The 19,557-nt window shown below is 42.2% G+C and overlaps 1 protein-coding gene across 1 annotated transcript in view; it reads left to right on the forward strand.

The window, feature by feature from the left end:
- kcnt1b (potassium sodium-activated channel subfamily T member 1b) overlaps positions 1-19,496 on the forward strand; it is an 88,386-nt gene extending 68,890 nt beyond the window's left edge. The window contains exons 22-31 of the mRNA XM_045706785.2: positions 2,544-2,615; positions 2,918-3,052; positions 5,450-5,561; positions 5,856-5,957; positions 6,468-6,551; positions 9,376-9,504; positions 11,442-11,748; positions 12,885-12,947; positions 16,355-16,439; positions 16,631-19,496. Coding sequence (XP_045562741.1) covers positions 2,544-2,615; positions 2,918-3,052; positions 5,450-5,561; positions 5,856-5,957; positions 6,468-6,551; positions 9,376-9,504; positions 11,442-11,748; positions 12,885-12,947; positions 16,355-16,439; positions 16,631-16,757 — 1,216 coding nt within the window. The 3' untranslated portion in view covers positions 16,758-19,496. The remainder of the gene's footprint in view (positions 1-2,543; positions 2,616-2,917; positions 3,053-5,449; positions 5,562-5,855; positions 5,958-6,467; positions 6,552-9,375; positions 9,505-11,441; positions 11,749-12,884; positions 12,948-16,354; positions 16,440-16,630) is intronic.
- Positions 19,497-19,557: the final 61 nt, after the last annotated feature.

Here is a 19,557-nt window from a genome sequence, read left to right on the forward strand (position 1 = left end):
CGTGCATAAATGTATTTTGTCCCCCCTCACCAAACGCGATCGCGACACGCAGGTTAAAATATCAAAACAAACTCTGAAACAATTACATTAACCTGTTATGGCTAGGGGGCAGTATTTTCACGGCAGGATAAAAAACGTACCCGATTTAATCTGATTATTACTCCTGCCCAGAAACTAGAATATGCATATAATTATTAGCTTTGGATAGAAAACACTCCAAAGTTTCTAAAACTGTTTGAATGGTGTCTGTGAGTATAACAGAACTCATTTGGCAGGCCAAAACCTGAGAAGATTCCATGCAGGAAGTGCCCTGTCTGACAATTTCTTGCCCTTCTTGATTATCTCTATCCAATACAGGGGATCTCTGCTGTTACGTGACACTTCCTACGGCTCCCATGGGCTCTCAGAAGGCGTCAAAAAGCTGAATCGTGGCTTTGCAGGCTCTGGCTGAAAAAAAAGTAGCGCGTTTGGATAGTGGCTGGTCACAGTACTGTGAGACTCAGGCTCGTGCCCGAGTCGACCCCATGCTTTATTTTCTTTCGTCTTTTTCCCGGTCGGAATATTATCGCTTTTTTACGAGAAAAATTGCATAAAAATTGATTTTAAACAGCGGTTGACATGCTTCGAAGTACGGTAATGGAATATTTAGAAATCTTTTGTCACGAAATGCGCCATGCTCGTGACCCTTATTTACCATTCGGATAGTGTCTTGAACGCACGAACAAAACGCCGCTGTTTGGATATAACAATGGATTATTTGGGACCAAACCAACATTTGTTATTGAAGTAGCAGTCCTGGGAGTGCATTCTGACGAAGAACACCAAAGGTAATCAAACTTTTCTAATAGTAAATCGGAGTTTGGTCAGGGCTAAACTTGGTGGGTGTCTAAATAGCTAGCCGTGATGGCTGGGCTATCTACTCAGAATATTGCAAAATGTGCTTTCACAGAAAAGCTCTTTTAAAATCGGACGCCTCGATTGCACAAAGGAGTTCTGTATCTATAATTCTTAAAATAATTGTTATGTTTTTTGTGAACGTTTATCGTGAGTAATTTAGTAAATTCACCGGAGGTTTGCGGGGGGTATGCTAGTTCTGAACGTCACATGCTAATGTAAAAAGCTGGTTTTTGATATAAATATGAACTTGATTGAACAAAACATGCATGTATTGTATAACATAATGTCCTAGGTGTGTCATCTGATGAAGATCATCAAAGGTTAGTGCTGCATTTAGCTGTGGTTTTGTTTTTTGTGACATTATATGCTAGCTTGAAAAATGGGTGTCTGATTATTTCTGGCTGGGTACTCTGCTGACATAATCTAATGTTTTGCTTTCGCTGTAAAGCCTTTTTGAAATCGGACAGTGTGGTTAGATAAAGGAGAGTCTTGTCTTTAAAATGCTGTAAAATAGTCATATGTTTGAAAAATGGAAGTTTTTGTATTTTTGAGGAATTTGTAATTCGCGCCACGCCTATCATTGGATATTGGAGCAGGTGTTCCGCTAGCGGAACGTCTAGATGTAAGAGGTTAATTTGGGGACAGGTCGAAAAGCATTAAACATGTATGGCAATTTAGCTAGCTTGCACTTGCTAGCTAATTTGTCCTATTTAGCTAGCTTGCTGTTGCTAGCTAATTTGTCCTGGGATATAAACATTGAGTTGTTATTTTACCTGAAATGAACAAGGTCCTCTACTCCGACAATTAATCCACACATAAAACGGTCAACCGAATCGTTTCTAGTCATCTCTCCTCCTTTCAGGCTTTTTCATCTTTGAACTTATATGGTGATTTGGCATCTAAACGTTCATAGCATTACCATGATGACCGGCAACACAGTTCGTCTTTCAATCACCCACGTGGGTATAACCAATGAGGAGATGGCATGTGGGTACCTGCCTTCTATAAACCAATGAGGAGATGGGAGAGGCAGGACTTGCAGCGCGATCTGCGTTAGAAATAGAAAGGACTTATTTTAGCCCTTGGCAACGCAGACTCGCGTGAGCAGTGTCGGTGCAATAATTGAATAACATAGATTTCTAAGTTTATTTTGCAGCGCTCGCACACGCGACGCGAGCGGTGTAGTCAGGGTATTAGGGTCATGTATAAAAATGCCCAGTTGCCCAATATTTTTGGTACCATGGCTAGAGGAATCGATCTCAGTGACTTTGAAAAAGGGGTTTCAAAGGAGCATAGGGGGTTTAAAGAGTGTGTGTGTGTGTCAGTCACCAGATCTTAACCCAATTAAACACTTATAGGAGATTCTGGAGCGGCGCCTGAGACGGTGTTTTCCACAACCATTAGCAAAACTCCAAATTATGGAGTTTCTTGTGAAAGAATGGTGTTGCATCCCTCCGATAGAGTTCCAGACACTTGTAGAATTTATGGCAGGTCTAATTTAAGCTGTTCTAGTGGCTCGTGGTGGCCCAACTCCCTATTAAGACACTTTATGTTGGTGTTTCCTTTATTTTTGGCAGTTACCTGTATTTAATCTGTGTGTGGTTGCAGTTGTCCTGTCCCTATTGATGTGTGTTTCCTGTTTGCAGGCCTGACAACCACTTCCTAGAAGCCATCTGCTGTTTCCCAATGGTCTACTTCATGGCCGGAACCATAGATAAGTAGGTGTTCATTACTCAATCATTATAAACATAATGCCCCTCCTCACAGAATTACAATTACTCTTCTCTATTCAAATGACATCATGCACGGACAGGTAACAATAAAGCACATATCATTCCATGACGTACCATATTATTACATCCCAGGGATTTGCAATTATCAAGTGAAATCAATTACACATGTGCATCTTATATAGGCTGCTAAATTTCAAAGTCATGAATATCATAATATGGTGTATTGTGTTGGGTTCTCTTTGTGGCAGATTTTCATTATGCGTTATTTTGTGCTCTCTCTGTGGCAGCCTGGACAATCTGCTACAGTGTGGCATCATCTATGCCGATAACCTGGTGGTGGTGGACAAGGAGAGCACCATGAGTGCTGAGGAGGACTATATGGCAGATGCCAAGACTATCGTCAACGTACAGACCATGTTCAGGTATGGTATGGGAGGCATACTCCCATGTTAAATTATCGACTGCACACGGAGTTTTAGCTCTCCATTTTGAATGAACTATTGTGTAGACTACTAGTAAAGCAGTAGTCTAGTAGAGCTTTATTATGAACAACAATCTTATTATCCAAGAGGGACATTTGTTTTGCAAGCATGGAACTGACAGAAAAACAATTCCTTTCTTCCTTTCTTTACAAATTCCTTTCTTTGCAAATTGAACTAGTGGAAATACAAAATCAATCGTGCATGCTATATGGACCTTTTTTAGGATATGAAAAATGATTTTTATCTAACAAAATGACACTTCATTTTATCTCTGGGACCCTTGGGATGATAAATCAGACCAAGATTTCAGAATGTAAGTACACAGGTGAATTCATCGATTCTGTCGCAGTGAAAAAAGTGTTTTGATGTTTTGAGCTCTCCTCAAACAATAGCATGGCATTTTTTCGCAGTAATAGCTACTGTAAATTGGACAGTGCAGTTATATTAACAAGAATGTAAGCTTTCAGGCGATATAAGACACTTATATGTACTGACATTTGTTGTTTCTCTAAAATCTGCGATCATGACACACGGCGCTACATGATTTACAACTGTCCCGTTGACACACCGCCTATCCCTAAGAAGTTTTAAATAAAATCCACCTGTGTGCAATCTAAGTGCCACATGATCTGTCACATGATCTCAGTGTATCTGAACACCTGTTCTGAAAGGCCCCAGAGTGCAACACCACTAAGCAAGGGGCACCACCAAGCAAGCGGCACTATGAAGACCAACGAGCTCTCCAAACAAGTCAGGGACAAAGTTGTGGAGAAGTACAGATCAGCGTTGGGCTATAAAAAAAAATCTGAAACTTTGATCATCCCACGGAGCACCATTAAATCCATTATAAAAAAAAATTGAAAGAATATGGCACCACAGCAAACCTGCCAAGAGAGGGCCGCCCACCAAAACTCACGTACCAGGCAAGGAGGGTATTAACCAGAGAGGCAACAAAGAGACCAAAGATAACCCTTAAGGAGATGCAAAGCTCCACGGCAGAGATTGGAGTATCTGTCCATAGGACCACTTTAAGCCGTACACTCCATAGAACTGGGCTTTACGGAGGAGTGGCCCGAAAAAAATCCATTGCTTAAAGAATAAAATAAGCAAACACATTTGGTGTTCGCCAAAAGGCATGTGGGAGACTCCCCAAACATATGGAAGAAGGTACTCTGGTCAGATGAGACTAAAATTGAGATTTTTAGCAATCAAGGAAAACGCTATGTCTGGCGCAACCCAACACCTCTCATCACCCCGAGAACACCATACCCACAGTGAAGCATGGTGGTGGCAGCATCATGCTATGGGGATGTTTTTCATTGGCAGGGACTGGGAAACTGGTCAGAATTGAAGGAATGATGGATGGCGCTAAATACAGGGAAATTCTTGAGGGAAACCTGTTTGTCTTCCAGAGATTTGAGACTGGGATGGAGGCTCCCCTTCCAGCAGGACAATGACCCTAAGCATAATGCTAACGCAACACTTTTTAAGGGAAAACAGTTTAAGGGAAAACATTTAAATGTCTTGGAATGGCCTAGTCAAAGCCCAGACCTCAATCCAATTGAAAATCTGTGGTATGACTTAAAGATTGCTGTACACCAGCAGAACCCATTCAACTTGAAGGAGCCGGAGCAGGTTTGCCTTGAAGAATGGGCAGAAATCTCAGTGGCTAGATGTGCCAAGCTTATAGAGACATACCCCAAGAGACTTGCAGCTGTAATTGCTGCTAAAGGTGCCTCTACAAAGTATTGACTTTGGGGGGGTGAATAGTCATGCAGCTCAAGTTTTCTGTTTTTTTTGTCTTATTTCTTGTTTGTTTCACAATAAAAATATTTTGCTTGTTGTTTAAATCAAATGATACAAACAAACCCCCCATTTTAGTTCCAGCTTGTAAGGCAACAAAATAGGAAAAATGCCAAGGGGCGTGAATACTTTTGCAAGCCACTGTAGTTGCTTTTCCCTGAAAAGTCTCTAAAGTTATTAAAACCCTGGGTGAAACTATATTAAACAGCATCTATCAGGGTAGAAAACCTCTGCAAGGTTTTCTTCTTCAACATCTTAAAATGTAAACTATGCATCACTGCCAGCTTGGTCCTACCCATGAGCCCAAAGCATTTAATCTCTCTTCTCTCTCTCTATTTCTCTCCCTCCCACCCCCTCCCTACTGCTCTCTCTCCCTCTTGCTCCCTCCCTCTTCCCTTTCTCTCGCTCTCTCTCTGTCTCTATTTCTCTCCCTCCATCCCCTCCATCTCGCCCCCTCTTCCCTCCATCCCTTCTTCCCACCCCCTCCCTACTCTCTCCTCCACCTCTCTCTTTCTCTCTCTCCATTTTGTCCAGGCTGTTCCCCAGTCTCAGTATCATCACCGAGCTGACCCACCCCTCCAACATGAGGTTTATGCAGTTCAGGGCTAAGGATTGCTACTCCCTGGCTCTCTCCAAGCTAGAGAAGGTGAGCAGAGCAGTTCAGGGGCATGTCACTCCTTCATCTTTAGATCTCAGGCTTCAGCCCTAATTATTATTATCTGTCTGTGGATGTCGTGTGGGAGGTGCGCTGTTATACAGACTCAGACATGAAGATATAGAGCCCTGGGGCTGGGTTAGCAAGCCAGCTGGTGACATTTCATGTGCACTCATTCTTTCTCTCTCCTAACTCTTTCCCCTCCCTCTTCTCCTCACCCCCTCTCCCTCTGCTCCCTCCCCCCACACTCTCTCCCTCCCCTCCTCTTCCCTCTCCCCCCTACAGATAGAGCGTGATAAGGGTTCCAACCTGGCCTTCATGTTCCGCCTGCCGTTCGCTGCAGGCAGAGTGTTCAGTATCAGTATGCTGGATACGCTGCTCTACCAGGTGGGTTACCAGATGTAATGTATTAGGATATTAGGAGTCCCAAATAGTACCCTATTCCCTATATACTGCACTACTTTTGACCAGGGTCCCATTTGAGACGTAGCTAGGGAGCTTATCTGCAGTGTATCACCTTCTCAGCCAGCAGAGTGGACTGTTTGATCACTTAGTCACTCCCTTAGGCTATGATCAGCTTAACTTCTCTAAATTGTAACCCTTAACTATTAGGTGGGGAACCGCAAACTGATCTTAGATCAGTGTCTTGAGGGAATACTCTGTTCACAGGGGTGTGTGGAGCTTATCAGTGTATGATATAATCTTACTCCAGTACTTACAGAGAAAATCATCTGATATTGTCTTTGAAGGGAGAGAGAGAGCTAAAGTATTTTTGAGCGCAATGATATTCAGTAGTTTCTCACCTCTCCTCAATAGTGTTTTCTTTGGAACTACACGAGTGTGTTTTCAGTCTCTGGTTCCTCTTGTTTGCTTATACATTCTCTTGCTTTTTTACAGTCATTTGTAAAGGACTATATGATTCCCATAGCAAGACTTTTACTAGGCCTGGATACCACACCAGGGTCTGGTTACCTATGTGCAGTAAGTATGGATATCTGTCGTGGAAATTCTTACACAGGGACACTCAAAGTCGATCTTAAATTAATCATTCTTTATTATCAGCATGCTGGAGAGGTTCCAACCATCTCAATGCAACATGTACAGTCCCGTTAGTTCTAACGGGGCAGTCCCGTTAGTTCTCTTATACACTTACACAGAAAGTAATATTTGCATGATTTTGCATATTCATTATTCATATTTAATTCAGCATTAATGTTTGCTTCGTTCATGTGACCGACCAATACTGGTTCGTGAATGTGGCCTACCAATACCTCACGAGGCTTCTTCCTCTCCAAGCTGAGACCTTGAAACTGAGATATTTTTCTCCAAACAAGGGTCTGGGCGTACTGCCAAATTGCAGATACTAGAGTGAGGATTTATCCCAGGCACGTTCAATCAGTCACTTGCATGAACACAGAAGTTGGTTATTAGAAAAGCACAAATAAAGAACACAGAAATTGGTTATTAGAAAAGCATAAACATTTCCAGCACACCTGTTTTGGGTGTGTGGTTGTGTGGGTGTGTTCAAATGAAATCCAAGTTAATTTGTCACATGCACACATGTAAACCATACCAGGAAATGCTTACTTACAAGCTCTTCCTCAGCAATGCAGAGTTCAATATCAAATGTATGAAATAGAGTCAAGAATAGGATCTTTAAAAAAAGCAACAACAGGTCAGATAAACATAAAAACACACAAGAATGTAAGCTACAGTTGCAGTCGGAAGTTTACGTACACCTTAGCCAAATACATTTAAACTCAGTTTTTCACAATTCCTGACATTTAATCCTAGTTAAAAGTCCCTGTCTTAGGTCAGTTAGGATCACCACTTTATTTTAAGAATTTGAAATGTCAGAATAATAGTAGAGTTATTTATTTCAGCTTTTATTGCTTTCATCACATTCCCAGTGGGTCAGAAGTTTACATACACTCAATTAGTATTTGGTAGCATTGCCTTTAAATTGTTTAACTTGGGTCAAACGTTTTGGGTAGCCTTCCACAAGTTTCCCACAATAAGTTGGGTGAATTTTGGCCCATTCCGCCTGACAGAGCTGGTGTAACTGAGTCAGGTTTGTAGGCCTCCTTGCTTGCACATGCTTTTTCAGTTCTGCCCACACATTTTCTATAGGATTGAGGTCAGGGCTTTGTGATGGCCACTCCAATACCTTGACTTTGCTGTCCTTAAGCCATTTTGCCACAGCTTAGGAAGTATGCTTTGGTGTCATTGTCCATTTGGAAGACCCATTTGCGACCAAGCTTTAACTTCCTGACTGATGTCTTGAGATGTTGCTTCAATATATCCACATAATTTTCCTCCCTCATGATGCCATCTATTTTGTGAAGTGCACCAGTCCCTCCTGCAGCAAAGCACCCCCACAACATGATGCTGCCACCCCCGTGCTTCACAGTTGGGATGGTGTTCTTCGGCTTGCAAGCCTCCCCCTTTTTCCTCCAAACATAACGATGGGCATTATGGGCTAACAGTTCTATTTTTGTTTCATCAGACCAGTGGACATTTATCCCCATGTGCAGTTGCAAACCGTAGTCTGGCTTTTTTATGGCGGTTTTGGAGCAGTGGCTTCTTCCTTACTGAGCGGCCTTTCAGGTTATGTCGATATAGGACTTGTTTTACTGTGGGATATAGATACTTTTGTACCTGTTTCCTCCAGCATCTTCACAAGGTCCTTTGCTGTTGTTCTGGGATTGATTTGCACTTTTCGCACCAAAGTACGTTCATCTCTAGAAGACAGAACGCGTCTCCTTCCTGAGCGGTATGACGGCTGCGTGGTCCCATGGTGTTTATACTTGCTTACTATTGTTTGTACAGATGAACGTGGTACCTTCAGGCGTTTGGAAATTGCTCCTAAGGATGAACCAGACTTGTGGAGGTCTACAATTTCTTTTCTGAGGTCTTGGCTGATTTCTTTTGATTTTCCCATGATGTCAAGCAAAGAGGTGCTGAGTTTGAAGGTAGGCCTTGAAATACATCCAATTGAATCAAATGATGTAATATTAGCCTATCAGAACTTTCTATAGCCATGACATAATTTTCTGGAATTTTCCAAGCCTTTTAAAGGCACAGTCAGCTTAGTGTATGTAAACTTCTGACCCACTGGAATTGTGATACAGTGAATTATAAGTGAAATAGCCTGTCGGTAAACAGTTGTTGGAAAAATTACTTGTCATGCACAAAATAGATCTCCTAACCGACTTGCCAAAACTATAGTTTGTTAACAAGAAATGTGTGGAGTGGTTGAAAAACGAGTTTTAATGACTCCAACCTAATTGTATGTAAACTTCCGACTTCATCTGTGTTTTCAAGGTCAGTTCAGTACCATATCAATGTGCAGGGATATGGTGGAGGCTGAGGTAATATGTACAGTTGAAGTCGGAAGTTTACATACACTTAGGTTGGAGTCATTAAAACTAGTTTTTCAACAAGGTCAAGGAAAGGTTGAAAATGTTGGTGAAGTCGCTTGCCACCTGATCTGCGCATGCTCTGAGGATTTGCCCTGGTATTCCATCAGGTCCTGCAGCCTTACCAGTTTTAAGCTGTTTAAGTCTTTCTCATGTCAGCCACGGAGAGCAAGATCCGGAACAGCGGGAGCCCTCATGCATGGATTAATGTTTACCTCGAAGCGAGCATAGAATGTATTGAGTTCGTCTGGGAGGGAGGCATCATAGGTCAACGCACAACTGGGTCTTCCTTTTTGTGTGTGTGTGTGTGCGTGTGCCCGCTGGCGGGTGTGCGTGCTTATATACATGTGATGTGTATACTGAATGTGCTCCCTCCTCCTTCCCAGATGAAGGTGACAGAGGAGGACCTGTGGATCAGGACGTATGGCAGGTTATTCCAAAAGCTGTGTTCTTCCAGTGCAGAGATTCCAATAGGCATCTACCGTACAGAGTCACACATGTTCTCCTCCTCAGAGGTAAGACAAGATAGAGACAGTCCCTGTTCAAAAAGTCTGGAGAGGCATCCGAACTTTATTATTTCCTTCCTTTCTTCCCCTATTTATTTTTTCTCTTAATTTCTTCCTTGAGGTAAATGATTTGACAAGCTTTCGCTTGTCAAATCACAGAATGATAAATGATTAGCTCAAGGAAGGAAGGATGGAAAGAAAGAAGGATGCATTCTAAAAATAATAATTTGAACAAAGCCACCTCTGAGTCATCAATAGATTACTGAGTGTACAAAACAATAGGAACAACTTCCTAATATTGTGTTGCACCCCATTTTGCCCTCAGAACAGCCTTAGTTCGTTGGGGCATGGACTCTACAAGGTGTCGAAAGCGTTCCACAGGGATGCTGGCTCATATTGATTCCAAGTTAGCTGGTAGTGGATCTCTACTCCGAATAGATTGTTTCATCTCATCCCACAGATGCTCATATGGATTGAGATCTGGTGACTGGGCAGGCCCCTGTAGTAAGTTGAATTCACGGTCATGTTCGTGGAACCATTCCTGGACAATCCTAGCCTTGTGGCATGGGGCATTATCCTGCTGAAAAAAATCAATTTGCAGATGTGTACACTGCTGCTATGAAGGGATGCAACTTATTGGCAATGATGTTCAGATATCATGTGGAATTGAAATGTTGCGGCAGTTTTTTCAAGAGGACCATTGTGTGCCATGAAAATTCTCCCCACACCACCACCAGCCTGCAATGTTGACACGCTGCATGATGGATGCATGTACTCATGTGGTTTTCTCCATACCCTAGTCCTCCCATCAGCGTGAAACAGCAGGACCCGGGATTCATCAGACCAGGCATGTTTTTCCAAGGTCCAGTGTTTTCGTTCCTTAGCCCACTGCAACCTCAATTTCTTGTTTTTTTGCTGAAAGAAGTGGAACTCTGTAAGGTCGTTGGCTGCCATACCCCATTCATGTCAAGGTACTACGAGTTGTGCATTCTTTTATGGGTCTTTGGGCACCAGTGTTGTACTGGACCATCAGTTGACTAACTGTAGCCTGTATGTTGCTCTGCACAATTTGTCTCAGCCTTCTTTGTCCTCTTTCATCAATTACCCGTTTTCGACTACTGGCCTGCCGTTGGCTGGATGTCCTTTGGGTGGTGGGCCATTCTTGATACACACGGGAAACTGTTGAGCGTGAAAAACCCAGCAGCATTGCCATTCCTGACACTCAAACCGGTGTGCCTGGCACCTACTACCACACCCCGTTCAAAGGCACTTAAATCTTTTGTCCTGCCCATTCTCCCTCTGAATGGCACACATACACAATCCATGTCTCAATTGTCTCAAGGCTTAAAAATCCTGTCTCCTCCCCTTCATCTACATTGACTGAAGTGGATTTAACAGGTGACCTCAAAGGATCATAGCTTTCACCTGGATTCACCTTTACGGTCTGTCATGGAAAGTACACTCAGTGTATTTGTGCTATAATTGTGCTGCTAGTCATTGTAATTATGCTTTAAATGCATCATTGAACTATTTGGTGCAACCATTCACAAACAAACATTCTTGCTCAAGTAAATTATATTTACTTTTGCCACTGCTACTCTGTGCAAGTTTTTTTTATTTCATCCATCATTGTGTGTTTTTGTTTGTTGGTCTGTCCAAGTATCCTCCTTCCTAGTTACCCACAGTTAAGATGACATCCTTGTCTTAACATTTTACATAACATGACTGTCATTATCTGCTCATATTTGCAGTACAACAAAATGAAAGTATGCGTTGTGTTTTGTTTGGCACTTCAGTAATGCTGTCAGTCAAGCGCTTCTTCGTAATGCATTATAAATGCGTATCTAGAGCTTCTATTACTGATGTAAAGTGTCACCAAGACATCCTATTGGATCCTCATACTGTCCACACAGTTCATTTGGTATTAACCCTTCACCCTCCCCTAGTCTCAAGTATCCATCAACGTAGAGAACACTGGTGGTGACGACCAGAGAAACAATCGTCGCGAGTCGTGGAAGGAGAAAACAGCTCAGCGGAACTCCACCACCAGCGACCAATCAGAACATCCGTTGCTGAGGAAGAAGAGCCTCCAGTGGGCACGGCGTCTGAGCCGTAAGAACACCAAGGCACCGAGTCGCACCGAGCGGATCTCCCAGCAGCGCCTCAACTTGTACCGGCGCTCCGAGAGACAGGAGCTGTCTGAGCTGGTCAAGAACCGCATGAAGCACCTAGGCTTACCCACTGTCGGATACGGTGAGTGGAAAGTTACAGGACACCCTGGTAATACTGAGTGACATTATAGGGTGCTGTGTCATATTTAGTTTGGTGGTCTTATGTGTCACCTGTAGGGTTGCAAAATTCCGGGAACGTTCAATAAATTCCCTGGTTTTCCCGATTTCTGGAAAACCAGGGAATTTATTAAAAGTTCCCAGAATTTTGCAACCCTAGTCAACTGTCATAGTTTGGGAATTAGTGTTGTATGGAATGACAATGATGGGGGATTAGTTTGGGATATATTGTTGATGTTTGGGATATATTTTGCTATATGTTAAATCTGATTGTTTGTCAATTACTAATTATCTCAGCAGATGAAAATTCTATCATAGTAATATTATTGAGTTGTGTTAGTTTTTTAAAGATGTATTACATAGCTTCTGACTGTTGTTTTCACCATGCAATCTGTCCATCCATTCACTTCACTTCATTGAACACTATTTCAAAGGGGTGTACAAGAAGTACCATAACACCAATAACCATATAAACACCTCACAACACCTAACATACTGTAAATATTGAGGACTATTCTCCATTATTCTACATAGTATGATAATGTACCTGCATAACCTCTTTATGAATGTGCATAAACCTTCATGTTACTTGTAGCCTATGGACGGATGGATGGACAACTGAAGTATAATGAAGCATTTAATCGCAGACTGCATTTTACCTCCCCTCAGACTGCATCTCCTCCCCTCTCACTTCTTTTCACTCTTTTCCACTCTCCTCAACTTCCTTCGCCTTCTTTTGCAAAACCCAAAATATTTCCCTATATAATTCTGCATACAATACCTCATGCCAAAACATTAAGATGACTCATTCATATAATCCCTGTCGAGGGAAAATGCTTATTACGTAATACTGCCAGAGAAGCATAAAAAAAATACTGAAGAATTAAATACTTAAATTATTTACTGGTGATTTTAAATTGGATGATTGAGACAAATACTGTAAATATTTACATAATAAATGATCTAATATTTATGAAATAATTCAAAAAAACATTTGTTTGCATGTTAGGTCATTTTTGCATCCCCTTTTGAAAACTGCAATTGCATTTTTGCTGCTTCCCTAATCTTTTCATTCTCCTCTTTTTATTTTCTGTCTTGTAGAGGATGTTGCTAATCTTACTGCGAGTGATGTCATGAACCGAGTAAATCTAGGATATTTACAAGGTAATCCCACATACAGTAGTGTTCACATACGGTATGCAATGCAACACATTTCATTTCGTCATCACTCCCATCTCTTAAATATGTCAAGTGGTGTGAAATTAGAATTTCATTCGATATGTTCAAGTGTAGTGCTACTTTCCTGAAAACTATGCTCATTGCTCAGAGAAGAATGTTGTTAGGGAAATTATACAGTGCCTTCAAAAAGTATTCAGACTCTTTACTCAGTACTTTGTTGAAGCACCTTTGGCAGCAATTACAGCCTTGAGTCTTCTTGGTTATGCTGCTACACAAGCTTGGCACACCTCTATTTGGGGAGTTTCTCCCATTCTTCTCTGCAGATCCTCTCAAGCTCTGTCAGGTTGGATGGGGAGCGTTGCTGTAGAGCTATTTTGAGGTCTCTCCAGAGATGTTAGATTGGGTTCAAGTCTGGGCTCTGGCTGGGCCACTCATGGACATTCAGACACTTGTCCCAAAGCCACTCCTGGGTTGTCAAAGCCTCTCCTGGGTGCATAGGGTCGTTGTCCTGATGGAAGGTGAACCTTCGCCCCAGTCTGAGGTCCTGAGCGCTCTGGAGCAGGTTTTTCATCAAGGATCTCTCTGTACTTTGCTCCATTCATCTTTGCCTCGATCCTGACTAATCTCCCAGTCCCTGCCACTGGAAAACGCCCCCACAGCATTATGCTGCCACCACCATGCTTCACCGTAGGGCTGGTGCTAGGTTTCCTCCAGACATGAGTTCAATCTTGGTTTCATCAGACCATCAGAGAATCTTGTTTCTCATGTTCTAAGACACTTTAAGTGCCTTTTGGCAAACTCCAAACAGGCTGTCATGTGCCTTTTACTGAGGAGTGGCATCCGTCTGGCCACTCTACGATAAAGGCCTGATTGGTGGAGTGTTGCACAGATGGTTGTCCTTCTGGAAGGTTCTCCCATCTCCTCAGAAGAACTCTAGAGCTCTGTCAGAGTGACCATTGGGTTCTTGGTCACCTCCTTGACTAAGGCCCTTCTACCCCGATTGCTCAGTTTGACCGGGCGGACAGCTCTAGGAAGAGTCTTGGTGATTCCAAACTTTTTCCATTTAAGAATGATGGAGGCCACTGTGTTCTTTGGGACCTTCAATGCTGCAGACATTTTTTGGTACCCTTCCCCAGATCTGTGCCTCGACACAATCCTGTCTCGGAGCTCTGCGGACAATTCTTTCGACCTCATGGCTTGGTTTTTGCTTTGACATGCAGCTGTGGGACCTTATATAGACAGGTGTGTGCCTTTCCAAATCATGTCCAATTAATTGAATTTACCACGGGTGGACTCCAATGAAGTTGTAGAAACCTCTCAAGGATGATCAATGGAAACAGGATGCACCTGAGCTCAATTTCGAGTCTCATAGAAAAGGGTCAGAATACTTATGTAAATAAGGTATCTGTTTATTTTTTTATTTTTATATATTTTTTGCAACAATTTCTAAAGACCTGTTTTTGTTTTGTCATTATAAGGTAGTGTGTGTAGATTGCTGAGGATTTATTTTTAATTTAATCAATTTTAGAATAAGGCTGTAACGTAACACAATGTGGAAAAAGTCAAGGGGTCTGAATACTTTACGAAGGCTCTGTATATGCTTCTAATATTCTACTTTGTAAGACATCTCAAGTGGTGGTATACCACCATCCCTTTTAAAAGGCGAGATCGGTTGAAGATGGTACCATATTCATTACAATACATAGTGGATAGATCGATGTCATACTAGTAGTTTAGTACCTGTTTTGAATAGCTAGGCTACTGTATGTTAGTATAGGCAGTCAGAATGTTGTGTTATTGAATGAAAGTACGACAGTAGCCTGTGAGTTAACAGTGTTGACTGTCTTAGAGTTGCAGGGAATTTCAGAGCATCCGTTAAGAGAAGAGACCAGAACAGGTTAGATGGAGAATCATAATCATACAGCACTGCTGCATGACTCTGTGTGATAATGATGATGGCAGTGGTGGGTGGCAGACAAGCAGTCTTTCATTCTCTCTGTCCTCTGCGTTGTGTGGACTGAAGTGGGAGACTTAGGCCTAGTTCAAATTGTACAACTGATGTACACAACAGTTGTTTCAAATGCATTGTACATCAGTTGTACAACCTGTGTGAACTAGGACTTATTGACCGATGATGGAAGGTGAGAGACGGCCAGACAGACTACCAAGTTACTGCAGGGCAGACGAGTGTTGGATACACTACAGTGCAGCGGGATGGGACAGAGTGGAGCAGAAAGCATTATGACTGTGTTGTTCGGGAAGGTCAACAGTACATTACTATCAACAAACCAAAGCTACACTGAGAATCTTGAAGAATATAACAATGGTTGCTAACAGAAAAAACATTTAGCATTTTATTAGCCTAAATACAATATGATTTCAAAATATTCATCACATTTTAGGCCCTCTGAAAGACTATCCTAGATTGACTCTATATTAGGACCCCTTCTAATCCCACACACCCAATGTATTTTGCTTCACTCTTAAGATTGGTTGAGCCTCACTTTGTTTGGTTGAGTCTGCCCTGCCGGATGCAAGAGCATGTTCTAGTTGTGTTTGTGGGTGTGTCAACATTTTTATATGGGGGCTGAGTGTCGTTGGCATGGCAACCATGGTGACCTGTCGCCGTGAGTGACCAGGCCGACGTGTGGAATGCGCAGAAGGTGAATCGATGCGGACAGTGTCTGCATGTCTTTCTTAAACTGCGCATGGAGGGATGCGCTTGCCTTGTGGCAGCATGGGCCTACCCTGTACCAGCCATGCCCTGTCAGTAACAGTTAGACCTTCTCTCTCTCCTACCCACCCCGCCTGGCATTATAAGGGGCAAACACAGGTGGGTTTGGAGAAGCAGATGCACTTTACCCTCCAAGCTTGAGCCTCATTCTGTCCCAGGTACACAGTTTCTCACTCATACACGCGAAACAGGTAAAACACAATCACTTCTCACTCACAGACACTCACTCTGAATAGATGTTGCCCCCCCCTAGGCAAAGGTCTAAGATCAGGGGGAAACTGACCTTAGATCAGTGTCCAGGGGCAACTTGATCCTACTCCAAGACAAGCACAGGACATCAAAGTATCCCATGTCAAGGGATATTCAGTTACACACCATTGATTATACTGTATTTGAATAGACATTAAGAAAACGAACACAGGACTTATCATACAGGACTTGTAGGCTTACTATATATAAATAAGCCTTGTCCAGCCAGAACGGCCCTTAAAACGGCTCTTACTGTATATCATTTATTTACTGAAGATCAGGGAATCCTATACTTCCATTTTCTAAATGGACCATTAGTTGCCTAATGTTGTGTGTAATTGGTGACTGTGAGGTACTGGTACAGCCAGAGCTGCTGCTAAGAGCTGTCCCTGCATCTGTTCTGTTCCAGATGAGATGAACGATCACCAGAACACTCTGTCCTACGTTCTCATCAACCCCCCTCCAGACACCATGCTGGAGCTCAATGACATTGTGTAAGTACCAGCAGGAGAGGCGTCTCTTCTCTTTTCATCCCTTCTTCTTTACAGTATCGGTACTATACTGTACCAAGCTGTGTCGACTGGTCACTAGCGTGGGTATAGGACAGTACAGTTATCTAGTAGTGTGTTCTATAAATATCTGGATGTGACCCAAGAGAGTTGGTTTTGTCCTCCTCTCTCTCTAGCTACATTATCCGGTCCGACCCGCTGGCGGGGCCCGACGTGCCCGAGGATGCGGCTCAGGGGCAGAGCGGCGGCGGCCGGACGAGGCAGGACTTTGGCACAGAGACCAGGGATGAGACCCACCTCTGAAATCCCCTCGCCCCCCTGGCACCCTCGAACCTCTCGCCCCCTTGTCTCACCACCCCCAGACCTCTCGCCCCCTTGTCTCACCACCCCCGAACCTCTTGCCCCCTTGTCTCACCGCCTTTGCACGATACATTCTATTTGTGCCATACAAGGGGAAGATCCCCACTGCCCTTGCCCACCCTTACCTTCCAATCCCCCTCCACCCTGTGTCAGACTTACAGAGAGACACGTGTCACTGAGCTGCTATGGGAGGATGCATGAAGAGTGCCTCGTCATTACCTAACCTAACCCCTTAGAGAGAGCATCAGACACAAAGACTCAGACATGGCCCTCTTTGCAAAAGATAGAACATGAACAATGCACCAGTCGATGGAAACATACTGGTAACCAACCAAAGGAGAGGAGAGACAGATTATGTCGGAGGTCATGTGATGCTCTGAATATTTAGAGGTTTGTTTGATTTAGCTCGTCGGCATACTAGGTGGGTGGAGCTTGCTTGCACTTTAGCACCAATAGAAAGGTGTCAAAAGGGCAAACTCTACCCAAATGGCTGGCCTGCGAACTACACCAAGCACACTTGGCATGTGTGTGTGTGTGTAGACTGTGTGAATATCAGTTGCAAAATCAAGTCATGTACAGAAATTGTTATTCCTTAACAAGAATTCCTGGCAGTATTCATACACATCAATCATGAAAGTACATGAGAACTTATTATTTTCCCTATGAGCACAACCCACTGGGCCCAGACGTCAATTCAACATCTATTCCACGTTGGTTCAACGTAATTTCATTAGAATTATGTGAAAACAGCATGTGGCCAGTGGGAAGACTTTTATAAGCAATTTTTTTAAACACCATCTTTTATTGCTCATTCTGTATGACATTTTTTTTTCTCGAATATCATGCTATTTGTTATTAAAAAGTATAGAATACTTAATGGATTGATGAACCTTAATAAATTACGCCATGCACCTACGTCATTCTATTTGTGCCATACAGTTTCTGGTTCTTCTTTATGTATCAGTCAATGTTCTACGAAAGCCAATGCTCAATCATTCCACATTTCTGACAGGACTTTGTTCTACTGTAATGAATAATCTTTCACAGCTGTTTACAGTGGCATCCCTATGTTATGAACACTTGTTATCAGTACTTATTTTGCACAATAAGACACAGGCATAGTTAAAGTGATAGTTCACTCCAAAATGAACATGTTTTCAGATATCAAAAGTAATCTGATGTTAAGATGAGTTGGAGTGAACTATTACTTGAAGTCTGTTAATATGGCCAGTACCTGGGCTTGGAGTGCAGTGTTGCAAGCTGCCTTCCAATATGGCATTTCACTTGTACATGCATCACTTGTACAGTAAATGTAGTATTGTGTGTGTGCTTTATATATTTTAATAATTATTTATCTGTTGTATTTCTGATAGTGTTTGCTTGGACTAATATGTGTGGTTATATCATTGTTAACATTTTTTATCCGCATTGTTTGGTTCAGTGTTCTTTTGGTCATTATTAGTCAAATGAAAACAAATGGGACTTGAAATATTTTTGCACTAAGCTCTGTGGTTGTTAATAGAGCATTATAGCATGACCCTTTAACCCGAAACTTTAACTGTACAACAAAATACTTTAGTATTCGCACAGTCTCCATACAGTCAGAAGTGTTATATATCAACTTTAAGGGCTGTATTCAATCCGATCCGCTTTAGACGACATCCGCGTAGCAGTTGTTTTTCGGTGTCAGAGGTGGAACTGTGTTAGAGCTGTCAAATCCACAAACAGCTTCTGGCATTATACCTAAAGAGGACATTGCCATTGGCTGTTCCCAATTTAGCGGAGACGGCATTCACTGTAAACACTGCATATGGCGGCTCAATCGGAAATTACCTTTACATTTCTATCGCGGAATCTGTAAAGATTGAATAGAGCCCTAGGCCTTTGTTAAGTACATTTGCAAAGTTTTAAATGATCATTGTCATTGTAAACAGAATATATTTTGATATGTGCCATTTCTGCTCGTTTGTTATAAAATGTAATAGGGAAGTAGTTCTGAACATGCATTGCCTGATTGCATGAATGAGATTAAGTTGATAGAAAGGTTAGATAGGAAAAAAAGTGGGTAAAGTCAGGCTTTTACATTATTTTGCAGTTTGAAGATCTCTGGAGTAGTCCTTGATGTGTTTTGGGATGTAATGCAATGTGTCCCCACTCCCATTGAAGTACTGTATGTATGTGTAGATAAAATATGTTCCATACTAGCCAGGCCCCCAGAAGGGCAGTTTACAGATCATCACCTCTTGTGTCCTCCCCCCTCATCATTGTTGTATGTGAACGGAACCCCAAGGGAATTCTCTTATTGGAGAAGTTCAGTAAAAAAATATGTTTTTGAAGTTCATACTGTAATATAGAAAGGGGCATGCAAACACAAAAAGCATGTTTTGAGAGAAAGCTTGCCAAACCAGATATGTTTTCCTACATTTAGGTGACCTGTGTGAAGTATCACAACTAGAAAATTAATCATATCTCCCGCTTGTTATTTGTCAGCATATCATTTGATATCTTTATATGGGACCATGCATGTCCTCCAGACAAAATCTTCTGTTTACCTTTATCATATTTTTAGTTAATTGTCAAAAAGGTTTGATCCATTTTGTACTTTTTCTTATTCCGAAGTATGTGTACTTCTCTACCATGATGTAAAATATGAACAATAAATGCTGCATGCAGCCGGAAACATTGAAATGGAAAAATACTCTTGTAGTTTGTTCAAACACTTCTAATGGTGGGGTTGCTCACC

The sequence above is a fragment of the Salmo salar genome, chromosome 24 (assembly GCF_965601325.2).
Source record: "Salmo salar chromosome 24, fSalSal1, whole genome shotgun sequence".
NCBI lineage: Eukaryota > Metazoa > Chordata > Actinopteri > Salmoniformes > Salmonidae > Salmo > Salmo salar.